Genomic DNA, 14,442 nt, shown 5'->3' with positions numbered 1-14,442 from the left:
CATGTGGGATCTTCCCAGACCAGGGCTCGAACCCGTGTCCCTTGCATTGGCAGGCAGATTCTTAACCAATGTGCCACCAGGGAAGTCCTTTACAGGGCTTTTAAAGACATTCTGTCTCTTCTCTATCTGGTCATATATTTTTTTGCTTTTCTTCCTGCCTTCCTCAAAAAATCTCTACCTACCTAGCTTTAGAGCAGGAAATTATCCCATTGAATTCTAGCTGTTTCTTTAACAAGAAATTTTTTGTAATGGTATAAACAGAAGAATCTTAGTTTGAACGAATAAAAATGACTCATTTATGTTTATTCTGCATCTGGTATTAGTCAGGTTTATGGCTTTTATTTCCTAAAATCCTTCTAGAAATATTTATTATGATTTTGTTCCTTATATTTTTATCTGCATTATATTGTTATTTCCATAGAAGTTTCTGGACTGTTTCCAAATAAATTCCTTAGAAGGGATTGTTTCTGGCACAGTATTTTACTTCTGATGCCCTTACATTTGTCAAGAAGAAAATGAGGGTTTTTTGGATCTAAACTGAGAAGAATTATAGTGGAGGGAAGATGAGAGATGTACTTCTTTAACTGCCATTAATGTCTGATCCTGCGAGAGTACAGAATTTTTGATGGGTGTGTCTTCAATTTTGTGGACCCAGGCGTTGCCCACTGCCCAGCTCCTCTGACTGTACCTGACCCAGATGCTCAGTTTCTGTCTTTTCTATATTGATTGTAGGTGGAGGAGTTACTGATGGCCATGGAGAAGGTAAAACAGGAGCTGGAGTCCATGAAGGCGAAGCTGTCCTGCACCCAGCAGTCACTGGCAGAGAAGGAAACTCATTTGACCAACCTTCGGGCCGAGAGAAGAAAACACTTAGAGGAAGTTCTGGAGATGAAGTAAGTTTTATGATATTGTTCTTCAGGCATATGCTTAGTAGAAACATGTGTCCTCATTGCTTTCATCTTCTGGCCTTGTTTGTCACGCCTGACCCACTTAGCCTAATTTTAGTGCTCACTTGTGTTTCTCACTCCTTAGAACAAATTTGGGACAAATCCTGGTCAAATAGAAACTTTTTTTGTCTCCCTGTCATTGAATTTTGCAGTCCTCTAGAGTGTATGTATCTGTATGCAATTGTGTTTCTGAAATTCCTAAAACATTCTGGAAAGTTCTGGCAAGTTGTTGAGCTTTCTGAGGAAGATAACCATTGCTCCTGAGGTCATACGATGGCTAGGCAATTTTAAAAGCATTTTTTATTATACACATTTCCAAAGGTACACAAAAGTAGAGAATAGTATAATGAAACTCCTTATACCCATCCTCCATATTTAGCCATTAACATTTGCCACCCTCTCCAGTCAGTTTTTACAAAATTGTCACTTTTAGCAGAACCTTTCTTTACATCATTTTCCTACTTTCCAGACATCTTGCAGCTTCCTTGAGATAGTCTGTTGTGAAGGCTGTATATATCTGCTGTGCATAATACAGCTGCTTCTTTTTCTCCTCTGTGACTTTGAAAAGGTCTGGTTTCCTTCTCTTCAGAACAAGTACGTCTGTTTTTTAAGTCCCTTAGTACTTTCTCCATCTCTCCAATCCCCACTCCCATGTAATCGTCCTGCTCTCATCTTATTGAAACCAAGTCTATGCTGGGACCCCTCAGTTACCTTCATCACCTCAGCAGTTACCTGTGTTTTTGTCGTCTTCTCTCCTGACTCAGAGGAGATACTGTCTCTCCTTCGCTAAGCTCGCTTCGTATTTCTATCACAGATTTAAGCTCTGGTTCCCTCCTCTGCAATCTGTCTCCGTTAATTTTCTTTCACATAATCTTTGCTCACTTTCTGTTAGTTCCTTCTTCTGTGCAATAAACACGCACTCTCTCTGAACTAAAGTAAACAGTCTTTCTGAGCCCAGCCAGTGCTTGAAGCTAACATTCCCTCTTCTTTTCTGCTACTTTGAACTGTCCATAAATGTTGAATCTGAGAACCACAAAGTAGCAGAGGATCTTGCCATGACACCTCAGCATGAATTTTCATGGGGCATGATTGTTGTGATATCATGACAGCAACCCAGGAGTTGAGGAAACACATGTCGGGATGTCCCCTGTGCTTATGGATTATTCGGACACAGTGGGAGGTTAAGAGAGCCTGATCTTTTAGAAAAGTATTACAGGTGATGTACTCTCGGAAGTGACAGATACTGGAGCCAGAAATAGGTTGATACGCAGGGAAAACGGGGAGAATTTAGGGTTCTGAGTATCATGATGAGAAAGTTTGCTTCTTATGAGCAGGCTAGTAGAAGCAGTTTAAGACAAGGTTTTATCATTGATGCCAAGAACATAGAAGAAGGATGGATATAATATTTGGGAATACAGGGTATCGATGTGATACTCCTAAGCACAAACAGGCCCTGCTAAAGCAACGGTGTAGGAGTATTGTTTCGTTTTCTCTGTGTACCAATATCTTGACTTGACTTGTCAGATCTTTCCCACTCAGTTCAAGCGTCTATAGCAAAACAGTGGTGAATTTGTAAAGGGATTTTCCTTTATTATTAGGACTTTGAAAAGATATGAAAGAATTTTTTAAAGAATGCTTGACTTTAAACCATTAAAAGGGAATTGCGTGTGATATTTTTGTTTTATTATTACTATTTTTGGAAGCACAGTACTAAACTTTCTTATGGACTTCCCTTGCCAACCCAGGTTAGAGATTACATTTCAGAAACATACTGTGATTTGCAGCACTGTTTTTGGTAAGATCAAGCACTCACACACTAAGGCATGGGATAAGTAAGTAAAGTATTCACAGAATTTATAAGTGGTATAGAAATTTGATGAATAAACATTAAATCAAAGTTCTAGAAATAAGGTGTTAAAACCTGGCTCTGACAGGTGACCTGTCTCTTAAATGACCTTCCTCATTTGCTCAGGAGATTCTACTACAGCATCATGTGCTGGTCTTAGGTTTTCTACAAGACGTTTGTCATGCAGATTTACTGACTTAAAGTTTTTAAAGTAGTCCTTGCTTTAATTTGCACTTAAACTTCTCCTCGTTGTCTCTCCTTGTCATATCTTAATGAAATGGTTGTTTACTACCTTTCTTTTAACAAATTAAGCACTTCCGGCCTGATTGTGTGTCCAGACATGCTGTTGAGAGTGGTGGCCAATCCCACACTCCTAGTGCATCCCTCCTCCACGCTCTTTTCCCCTGTGGTAACCAGAAGTTTGTTTTCTGTGTCTGTGGGTCTATTTCTGTTTTGTATATAAGTTCACTTGTATCTTTTTGTTGTTGTTTTTTAGGTTCCACATATAAGTGATATCATGATATTTGTCTTTCTCTGTCCAGATTACTTCATTTAGTCTGATTATCTCTAGGTCCATGCACGTTGCTGCAAATGGCATTATTTCATTCATTTTTATGGCTGAATAATATTCCAGTGTGTGTGTGTGCGTGTGTGTCTGTGTGTGTCTGTGTGTACATATATATGTATAAATATACAAAACACGTCTTCTTCATCCATTCATCTATTGGTGGACATTTAGGTTACTTCCATGTCTTGGCTATTGTAATAGAGCTGCAATGAACACTAGGTTGCATGTATCTTTTTGAATTATGCTTTTCTCAGGGTATATGCCCAGGAGTGGGATTGCTGGGTCATATGGTAGCTCTATTTTTAGTTTTTTAAGGAGCCTCCATACTGTTCTCCACAGTGGCTGCACCAATTTACATTCCCACCAACAGTGCAAGAGGGTTCCCTTTTCTCCACGCCCTCTCCAGCATTTATTGTTTGTAGATTCTTTTGATGATGGCCATTCTTACTGATGTGAGATGATACTCATTGTTGTTTTGATTTGCATTTCTCTAATAATTAGTGATGTTGAGCATCTTTTCATGTGCCTTTTGGCCATTTGTATGTCTTCTTTGGAGAAATGTCTGTTTAGATCTTCTGCCCATTTTTGGATTGGGTTGTTTGTTTTTTTGATATTGAGCTGTTTGAGCTGTTTGTATATTTTGGAGATTAGCTACAGCAATTTATTGTACAGCACAGGGAAATATAGCCATTATTTTGTAAAAATTTTAAAGGTAGTATAATATATAAAAATATTGAATCACTATGCTGTACACCAGAAACTAATATAATATTGTAAATCAACTATAGTTTAATTTTTTTAAGTTTGGCATACAAATATTAAGTAATAATTCGTAAAACCTCAATCAAAAGCTGTACAATTAACCTAAGCATAATTATACACATAACACTATGAATGACATACTGTGGGTTCTGATACAGTAAACTTTTGATTCCTTTTCACTGCATAGCTGACCAAGGGAGGAATAGACTTTCTTCTGCTATGTTCTGGACTCCTCTCCATATGTTGAACAGTTTCTGCTAATCATCTCTCCTGGGTTGGGAGTGTCTCAGTTCTACAACTTTGCTCAGAATTTGCTTCGTTCATTGTCAATTTTCAAGGAGTTCACTCCCCCCAAGTAGTTCTGCATGATATCTGCATCTAATTACTTACGGCAAATAGTGAGAGCATACTTCCTGGAATGAAAGAGCCTGAATCTGGATTCTAACTCTGCCACTTATTAACTCTGTGTCTTCAGCAAGTTTTTTAGCCTTCTTGTGCTTCAGTCTCCTTATTTGTAAAATGACAATAATGATTGTCCCCGCTTCATAGCATTTTCATCACAGTAGAATAAGAAGTTGTTAACATATGGGATTGAGAGCAGCGCCTGGCATCGGAAGCCCTTAGTAGTGGGTATTGTTAGCTTGCCGCGTGTGTTTACTGGCAACAGTTTTCTGGAAAACAGAAAAGCATTTCAGCAAAATTTAGAAGAAGAAAGGTAATATCCTATCTGTGGCTGTTGGCAATGACAAAAAGATTCTTCCTTCTGTAGTTATGGCAGGACCCACCATATTTTAAATGTTTTCATTGCTTTATTAATAATAACTGAACAAGTTAAAAGGACTTGTTTACTGTAACCAGAGAACTTGAAACGTAGAAGAAATATGAAGGAAATGCAATGTGCACAAGAGCCTGAAACACGCACATGTGTGACTCTGAATCTGGAATAAGAAAAGTCTTCCCTGAAGAGAGGATGGTTGGCTTATTTGTAGAGACAGTCCTTCAGCAAAGCACCAGAATAGTCTAGTTTTCTGGAATAATCCTGAACTAGTCAAACCAAAAGGAATGCCCCGATAGTTCTCTTCTATCCCTAGTATTTATTATTGTAATTTTTGAATGTCTGTTGCAGACAGACGGCCGTGAGTGTGGGCAGATGTGGAGCTGTTCACCTGGCGGCCTGCCGGAGTCCCAGAAGCAGCCCTGGAGTTGGCTGGCTGGCCCTGGGGACAAGGGACATTTTCATTGGCAGATCTCATATTGTTCTTCTCCTTATGCTGTGGTTTTGTTAATCACTGTTTTTTTACTTCACTCTTTGACTAAGAAAGAAGGGATGAACAGGAGAGGGAGGAAAATAATAAAGTAACAACCGTAATAAATTCTGAGTGTCAGTTCAGGTCACGAGCTTCACTATCAAGATTTCTAGATGAGCTGATTCATTCTCCACTGCCCGGCATTCAGAGTCCTACTGTAGTCTCACCCTATGTTAGCATTATGAATACAGCTCAAAAGACTCACGTTTCATTTTGAGTAAACTTTTATCAAACTATGCATTTGACTATACTGAGAACTGGTTTGTTTTGGAAGGTCATGGTGGAATCGCTGTTTCGTTTCTTTGAGAATCTAGAGCTGTGTGATAAATAGCATCCCATTAATAAAGTTGCTAGAGAAATCCACAGTGCTGTGGACCACATTATATACTAGGGAGATGACTTCTGGCTACAGAAAGATCTAACTTCCCACCCACGTAAAATAAATTTTCATATGTACCTAAGAAGAGTTCAATAATATAATCTGAATTCTGGCATTTAAAAAATACTTGCCTTTTAATTTGAGAGAAAAATGCAGTATGCTTGGAATTAAGGAGGCTGTAGAAAATGGTTACTGGGAAAAGTTCAGGCTATTTGGGGTTAGTATAGTTAGGTGATCAATCTGTTTTACTTTGAATAATTAAAATGAGACTGTATTTTAAATTATTTTATCTCCTAATATTCTGTAGAATTTCATTTTAAAATTTATTGTAGAGTTGCTGACATTAAAATATAAAATCCCACTTGGGGATCTATGACAGTCTTCCAAATTAACCACAAAATTGATAATAGTTATGCAAATTATATACTAGTAACAAACTGAAATGCCTTTTAAGATACATAAAAATTAGAACACGTATACTTTTTGCAAAGCTACACTTATGTGTACTTCCACCAGATGCCTTTATTTGAGTCATTGGACATACGACAAAGGACTTTTAGTGGAGTTGGAAGCATTTTTCACAGTGGCCTGAAATACTGAGCTTTAAATATTTTGTGGGAAATCACATAAATTCTTATGAAAATTTCCTACACTTGAGTTGAAAAAGAAAGCAAAGTATGCTGTATAGTATAGCAATAAGTAACACTAGTGGGACTGGTCCTAATTAAAATTATAAAGAAAAGTTTCTAACTCTTGACTTGGGGACTTCCTTCCTAGCCTTGGTTAACTCTTTAATTCTGTCCCCTCTTTTTCCACCCTCACATCCAACTCTCTCATGCTTCCTACTTCACAGAATGTGTGGTATCAACTGTCAAACATCTTTTCTCATCAGAACTGAGTTTAGGTGGGGCTCTGAGTTGTCACAGGACAGTGATGGAGATGGGTTAATTAAGTACAGTAATTACAGTATTTACAGTACAGTATTTGAGTTCCTTACCTCTCCCTGCTCCTAAATGGTGACCGTGATGCTCAGCTTCTCATGAGATGAGGCACTGAGTATTTCAGATCGTTTTATTTTCTTGTGACCTGAACTAGAATCATTTACAAACAACCCTAATATCCCTTGCCTGTTCTCCTCCCTTAATCCTAAATCCATTCCACCTTTTAGCCATTTAAGGTCAGATATAAATTCCAAGCAGAAAACACCACTTTCCTGAAGAAATCATGCTTCCTAATCATTTTTTTTCATTTAAAATGTCTTAAATGGCTGTGGTAATCTCTAAGTAAAGAGCTGAACTTTTCAGATAAAGGCCCCAAAGTCCCTCTCTTTTCCAGTTTTTATAATTCTGTCTTTCTCCCATCAGTATATGGTTTGTGTGCAAGAATGTCCTCGCTTGTGCAGGGATGAAATTAAGCATATAGGTCATCCTCTTTTTCCTAAAGGGGAAAGGAGTGGGATTATTGTCCTACTTCTTACTTATCTTTTTATTTTTTTCTCTACTGGAGGTGTAGGATGAACCCTAGTCCCTTTGTTTAAATACAGTTGAAACAGTTAAAGAGACAACTATTCCAGGTAGGTAACCTAATGCCTTAAGCTAATTGCAATACTCATTTTAAGAAAATGTTTTACATAATATACCATTATGAGAGGTTTTTTTAGTTTGGGATTAAAAAAAAAAAAATCTTTTCCTTTCAGGATCTTCATTCTCTGTGTCCCTCAGAGTACCATAAAGGTATTTACTCATTCTGTAAATGGATAAAACTTCCCTCAAGCTTTGTGTGTAGAAATAGTAATCCATTTATTTAATCATAAGCTTTTCCTGGCTGAAGATTCTGAGTAAAAGAGTATCATAAGATGCTTTTTGTAGCAAAGAATGTGTTTACATTTTGAGCTAGTTATAAACCAGGGTAATAATACTTAGACCTACCTCATGAGGTTGTTGTGAGGATTAAATGAGATAATGTGATAAAAACACTCTGAAATTGGTCTAGCTGAATATTTGCAAAGCATGATACTCACAACTGGAAATTGTTGAGTTTGCACTTAACTTTTCAGGTTGGCAGTTTTCTCATTCTAAAATGAAAGGGTTTCCTACATCTCTAAGATTCCTGTCATTATAAAAATCATATGATTCTTTGACTAGGTGACCTTCTGACATCCTTGATTCTATAGTTGCAAATGCTCTGAGTAAATCAGAGAAGTAATTTATATATAAACAGTATACTGAGCAGAAGTTGAGGGTCAGATGTCCATAATTCCTTGGCTGAGGACTAAGCCTCACGTTCACTGGATCAGACTACCCAAGGCCTACCAGAGATAAGCTGCTCTGGGGATGGAAGTGGAATTGTGATGCTAGAGTTAGAGCAGCAGTGCTGCGGAAGTTTCAGTTCCAACCCAGTCACAGTGGCAAAAGTCTTGTTAAAACATCAGGCATCTTGCTGAGATAACAGAAAGTCTGGGTTTCAGGAGTAGGGATCATGACCTACAATAAAGCTAACTATAGATGTAGTGTAGCAAAACTGAAAGCCCCAAGGCAGTCTACAGGGACAGTAGAATTTGGAAGATGAGTCCCATCAAGATAGATCTGGGAAATACTCTGAGCTTTCAACAGATCAGCCCAACAAAGGATAAATCCAAACCTATACAAGGTCAAAGAGATCAGCTGTTAACTGAATTATCTACTAGAATAAAAATCATTGCTTTTCAGAAGAAAATAACAGAATCCAGAGTCTTTGTAGTGTATCATCGACAGTATTCTATATTCAATTAAAAAATATCGCCAGACATTCAAAGAACAGTAACATGTAACCCATAGTGAACAAAAACATGCAGTAGAAAGCAAGTCAGAGAAGTCCTAGATATTGGATTTAACAGGGATTTTAAAGTCACTCCTATAAGTGTGCTTCAAAGTCTTAAAGAAAATGTAATGTTGATGATAGAACAGATAGGAAATCTCAGCTGAGAAAGGAAAACATTTTAAAAATGGAAATTTGAAAACTGAAATTTAAATGAAAAAATTCAGTGGATGGTCTTAATGACAGATTAGAGCTTTCAAAAGAAAGAGTCCATAAATTTTAAAACAGATCAATAGAAATTATCCAGTGTGAACAACTGTGAGAAAAAGGGTTTTTACAAAATGAATAGAGCCTCCATGACATGTTGGACATTATCAAATGGGCTAATATACATGTAACTGGAATTCCAGAAGGGTAAAAGAGTGAGAAGGGGGTAGAAAAAAGTCTAAAAATAATGGCTGAAATATTTCTTTGATTTAAAATACATTGATTTAAGAAGATGTATGGGAAATCTCTGTGCATCCCTCTCAATTTTTTTAACCTAAAAGTGCTCTAAAAAATAGTCTTTTTAAAAAGTTTGTATATTTACAGATCCTAGAAACTTAGTGAAACCAAGCTGGATAAATACAAAGAAAACCACACCTATAAACATTATAATTTAATTGCTAGAAACAAAATATAAAGAGAAAAACAGAGGCAGCAAGGGAAGAAAGAAACACAGTATGTAAAGGGAAACTATGATAGCTGAGTTCTTATCCAAAACATTGGAGATCAGAATAAAATGGAACTTCTTTTAAAGTACTGAAAGAAAAATTGTCAGCCTAGAATTCTAGGACCAAAAAACAAACAAACAAGCTCCAAAAACTAGGGTTAAATGTAGACATTTTTTTCAGATAAATAAATATGAAAAGAATGCATCTCTAAGTGGAGATATGTCTACGTGATGGCTGATTCGCTTTGCTGTATAGCAGAAACTAACCCAACATTGTAAATCAACTATACTCCAATTAAAAAATTAATTTAAAAAATTAAAAGAAAGAAAAATACAGTGAGCTACAGAGATATATTGTACAGCACGGGATATATAGCCAATATTTTATAATAACTATAAATGGAGTATAACCTTTAAAAATTGTGAATCACTATATTGTACACCTGTAACTAATATAATATTGTACATCAACTATACTTCAATTAAAAAAAGATTCATTTCTAAAAAAGCACATTCTGTAAGAAATGCTAAAGGATGTTCTTCCACCTGAAAGGAAATGAAACCAGATGGAAGCATGGATCTACAGGAAGGAATGAAGAACACACATGGTAAATAAGCTGATATGTATAGACAACTGACTTTAAAGCAAAAATAATATCATTGTATGGTGGAGTTTATAATAAGTGTAAAATGGAAAGATATGACAACAATAGCACAAAAGATTGAGGGGGTAGAAACATATGGTTGTCAGGTTGTTAACTTTGTGAAGTAGAAAATACAAACTATCAGTTTCTAATGTTTTTTTTTTTGTTTTTGTTTTTGTTTTGTTTTTTGCGGTATGCGGGCCTCTCACTGTTGTGGCCTCTCCCGTTGCGGAGCACAGGCTCCGGACGCACAGGCCCAGCGGCCATGGCTCACGGGCTTAGTTGCTCCGCGGCGTGTGGGATCTTCCCGGACCAGGGCACGAACCCGTGTCTCCTGCATCGGCAGGCGGATTCTCAACCACTGTGCCACCAGGGAAGCCCTCTAATGTTTTTTTAAGTCATCTTCTTTTTTAAAAAAAAAAAAATTATTTATTTGGCTGCACTTGGTCTTAGTTGTGGCATGCAGGATCTTCATTGCAGTGTGCAGGCTCTCTAGTTGTGGTATGTGGGCTCTAGAGCGTGCGGGCTTAGTTGCCCTGCGGCATGTGGGATCTTAGTTCCCTGACCTAAGATATGGGATTGAACCTGTATCCCCTGCATTGGAAGGTGGATTCTTAACCACTTTTATAATTTCTAATCTAGATAGACTTTGATAAGTTAAAGGTGCATATTGTTTGCTGTAGAGCAGCTATCAAAAGCAAGAAGCTGTAGAGCAACTACCAAAAGCGAAGAGCTCAAAATCCAATAGAGGAAATAAAATACACTAAAAATTACTTCATTTACCCAGAAGAAAAAGGATAGCAAAGGAACAAGAGAGGAGTGAAGCAGAGAGGGGTAAATGGATGATAGATGTAAATTCAGCATATCAGTAGTTAGGTCAAAATCAAACAGACTAAACACTCTAGTTAACGGACAGAGATTATTAGAATTGATTTTAAAAGATACAATGCTGTCTACAAGACATACAGTGTAATTAACACAAGTAGGTTGAAATTTAAAGATGTACAAAGATAGTGCTTGTAAATAGTCATCATAAGAAATCTGGTATGGCTATATTAGTATCAGGTAAAAGAGACTTCCAGAGAGTATTCCTGGAGATAAAGAAGTACATGTCATAATGATGAAGCAGATAATTAACCAGAAAGACATAACAATCCTTCATATGCATGCACCTAGTACAGAGCTTCAAAATTCATGAAGAGCCAACTGACAGAACTAAAGGGAAAACCAGATAGATCCATACTCATCAGTCATTGCTGGAGCTTATAACCCCGATTTCTCAGAAAGTGATAGAATAAGTGAACCAAAAACAAGCAGTAAAAATATAGAAGCTCTGAAGACTGTCAACTTGATCTATTTAATATTTATAGAGTAGTACACCCAACAACTGAAGAATATATATGTTTTTCAAATATGTATGGAATGTTCACCAATGAGGACCATATGCTGGGCCATAAAAACAAATCTTAATAAGTTTCAGAAGACTAAAATATGTCAGAATTGTTCTCTGACCACAGTGGGATTAAATTAGAAGGTAATAATAAGATTTTTAGAAAAATCCCCCAATGTTTGGAAATTAAATAATACAATTCTAAATACCATGGCTCAGAGAAGAAGTCATAAGGAATATGAGAAGTCATTTTGAACTGAATGAAAATGAAAACACAAATGTGAAATTTTGTGTCATGCAGCTCAAGTAGTGCTTAGAGTGAAATTTATACCTTTAAATGCATATATTACAAAATAAGAAAGTTTAGCTCAGTGAACTGTTTCCACACTAAGAAAATTTAAAGAGAAGAGTAAAGTAAATGAAAGTAAATAGAATGAAGGAAATAATATAGATAAGAGCAGAAATCAAGGAAATAGAAAACTAACAACACAGAAAATGTACAGTCAACCATGGGTTCTTCAAAGAAGCAGTGGAATTGGTAGGCCCCTTGCAAGACTGATCAAGGGAAAAATGAAGACTCATAAATTACCAAATTTTTGTAATGAAAGAGGGCAAGAGTGGATATCACTTGAGGTTCTAATGGCATTTATTTATTTATTTTTAAGTAGAATCATTTTTTAAAATATTTATTTAGGCTGTGCTGGGTCTTAGTTGCAGCACACGGGCTTTTTAGTTGTGGCATGGGGACTCTTAGTTGCAGCATGCATGCAGGATCTGGTTCCCCAACCAGGGATCGGACCCGGGCCCCTGCATTGGGAGCGCAGATTCTTACCCACTGGACCACCAGGGAAGTCCTTCTAATGGCATTTAAAAAGAGAATATTTTGAACAACTTTATGCCAATAAATTTGATAATTTAGATATAATAGACAAATTCCTTGAAAAATATGGTGTATCAAAACTGGATCAAAAAAGGAATAGATGGGCTTCCCTGGTGGTGCAGTGGTTGAGAGTTTGCCTGCCGATGCAGGAGACACGGGTTCGTGCCCCGGTCCGGGAGGATCCCACATGCCGCAGAGTGGCTGGGCCCGCGAGCCATGGCCTCTGAGCCTGTGTGTCCGGAGCCTGTGCTCCTCAACGGGAGAGGCCACAACAGTGAGAGGCCCGCATACCACAAAAAAAAAAAAAAAAAGGAATAGAAAGTTGACCAGGCCTATATCTATTATGGAATTGAATTTGTAATCAAAATATTTCCACAAGGAAAACTCCAGGCACAGGTTAGTTTACTGGTGAATTCTACTAAACATCTAAATATGAAATAATACCAACCTTACTGAAACTCTTTCAGAAAATAAAGAAGGAAATACTTCCTAATTCATCTTATGAGACTAGAATTACTCTCACATTTAAACCTGAAAAACACATTATATAAAGAGAAACTCCCTTATGAACATTGACATAACAAAAAGTCTTAGCAAATTGAATCTAATATAAATAGGAAACTAATATGTCACAACCAAGTTAGGCTTATTTCTGGAATGCAAGGGTTTTTCACTATTCAAAAATAAATTAGCTAATTTCAGCTACATTCAATAAAGAAAAAATCATATAATTATCTCAGATATTCAGAAAATGTTTTTAACATACATTCATGATAATAACTCTTAGCTGACTAGGAGGAGAAGGCAATTTCTTCAGCTCAGAAAAGAGCACATATGAAAAGTTTACAGGTAAGGTCATACCAAATGATGAAAGTTGAACACATTTCCATGAGATTGCAAAGGACACAAAGACATCCACTTCAATCCCTTGATCATTACTATATTTAGAGGTCCTAGTTACGCAATATGTCAAAGAGATAATAAAATTGAAAAGGAAGTGGTAGCATTGTCTTTACTCACAGACAGTATGATTGTCTAAGTAGGGCAACACATAAAAATCAGTTGTAATTCTATATGTTGACAACAAGCAAATGGAAACTGAAATTTTAGAAAATATTATTTACGGTGGCATCAAAATGCATAAAGTACTTCAGAATAAGTTTAACAAAAAATGAACAAGATCTCTACACAGAAAACCATACTACTGAGAGAAAGTAAAAAATATCTAAACAAAAATAGGGATATATCTAGTTCATGATTTGATTATTCAAACTTTAAGCTGACCATTTCTCCCAAATTCAGTTATTATTGCAACACAATCCCAGCCAAAATCACAGGGAGCATTTTGTAGAAACTTATACTTGGAATTTTAAATTTACATCGAATTTCAGTGGACCTAGAAGAGTAAAACCATTTTGAAAAAGAGCTGAGGAGAGCAAGATGGTGGAGGAGAAGGATGTGCCCTCACTCCGTCTTATGAGAGCACCGGAATCACAGCTAACTGCTGAACAATCATTGACAGGAAGACACTGGAACTCACAAAAAAAGATACCCCAAATTCAGAGACAAAGGAAAAGCTGCAATGAGACAGTAGGAGGGGCACAATCACAATAAAATCAAATCCCATAACTGCTGGGTGGGTGACTCACAGACTGGAGAACACTTATACCACAGAAGTCCACCCACCGGAGTGAAGGTTCTGAGCCCCACGTCAGGCTTCCCAACCTGGGGGTCCGGCAACGGGAGGAGGAATTCCTAGAGAATCAGACTTTGAAGGCTAGTGGGAATTGATTGCGGGACTTCAACAGGACTAGGGGAAGCAGAGACTCCACTCTTGGAGGGCACACACAAAGTAGTGTGTAAAGTGAGGTAGGGACCTCATACTATATGCAGAAATTAGTTCAAAGTGGATCATAGACCTAAACATAAAAGGAAAACCACAAACTTCTGGAAGAAAGTGGGAAACTTTGGAATAAGCAAAGATTATATTTTAGTACACATAATAAATTTTCATTTATTATGAAAATTTATTATTTTCATAATGTATTATTATTCATTTATTATTGTTATTATTCATTTATTATTCTCATTTGCTTTTATTTTCTTTTCTTAATCTTTGGGCAGTGTAGTCCACACCACTGAGTTGAATATGAACTGGATAAAAGTAGTCATGACCTTTCTGATATATAGGTGTGTATTCAAAACATTTTT

At 36.8% G+C, this 14,442-nt stretch overlaps 1 protein-coding gene across 6 annotated transcripts in view; it reads left to right on the top strand.

Annotated features, from left to right (window-relative positions):
- The window catches only part of ERC1 (ELKS/RAB6-interacting/CAST family member 1), a 368,179-nt gene that overhangs the window by 200,627 nt on the left and 153,110 nt on the right, over nt 1–14,442 (top strand). For all 6 annotated transcript variants that reach the window (XM_067008464.1, XM_067008463.1, XM_067008466.1 and 3 more), the window contains one exon: nt 733–893. In XM_067008464.1, the coding sequence (XP_066864565.1) occupies nt 733–893 (161 nt within the window). The remainder of the gene's footprint in view (nt 1–732; nt 894–14,442) is intronic.

The sequence above is a fragment of the Kogia breviceps genome, chromosome 12 (assembly GCF_026419965.1).
Source record: "Kogia breviceps isolate mKogBre1 chromosome 12, mKogBre1 haplotype 1, whole genome shotgun sequence".
NCBI lineage: Eukaryota > Metazoa > Chordata > Mammalia > Artiodactyla > Physeteridae > Kogia > Kogia breviceps.
This window is presented reverse-complemented; position numbering and strand designations above follow the sequence as displayed.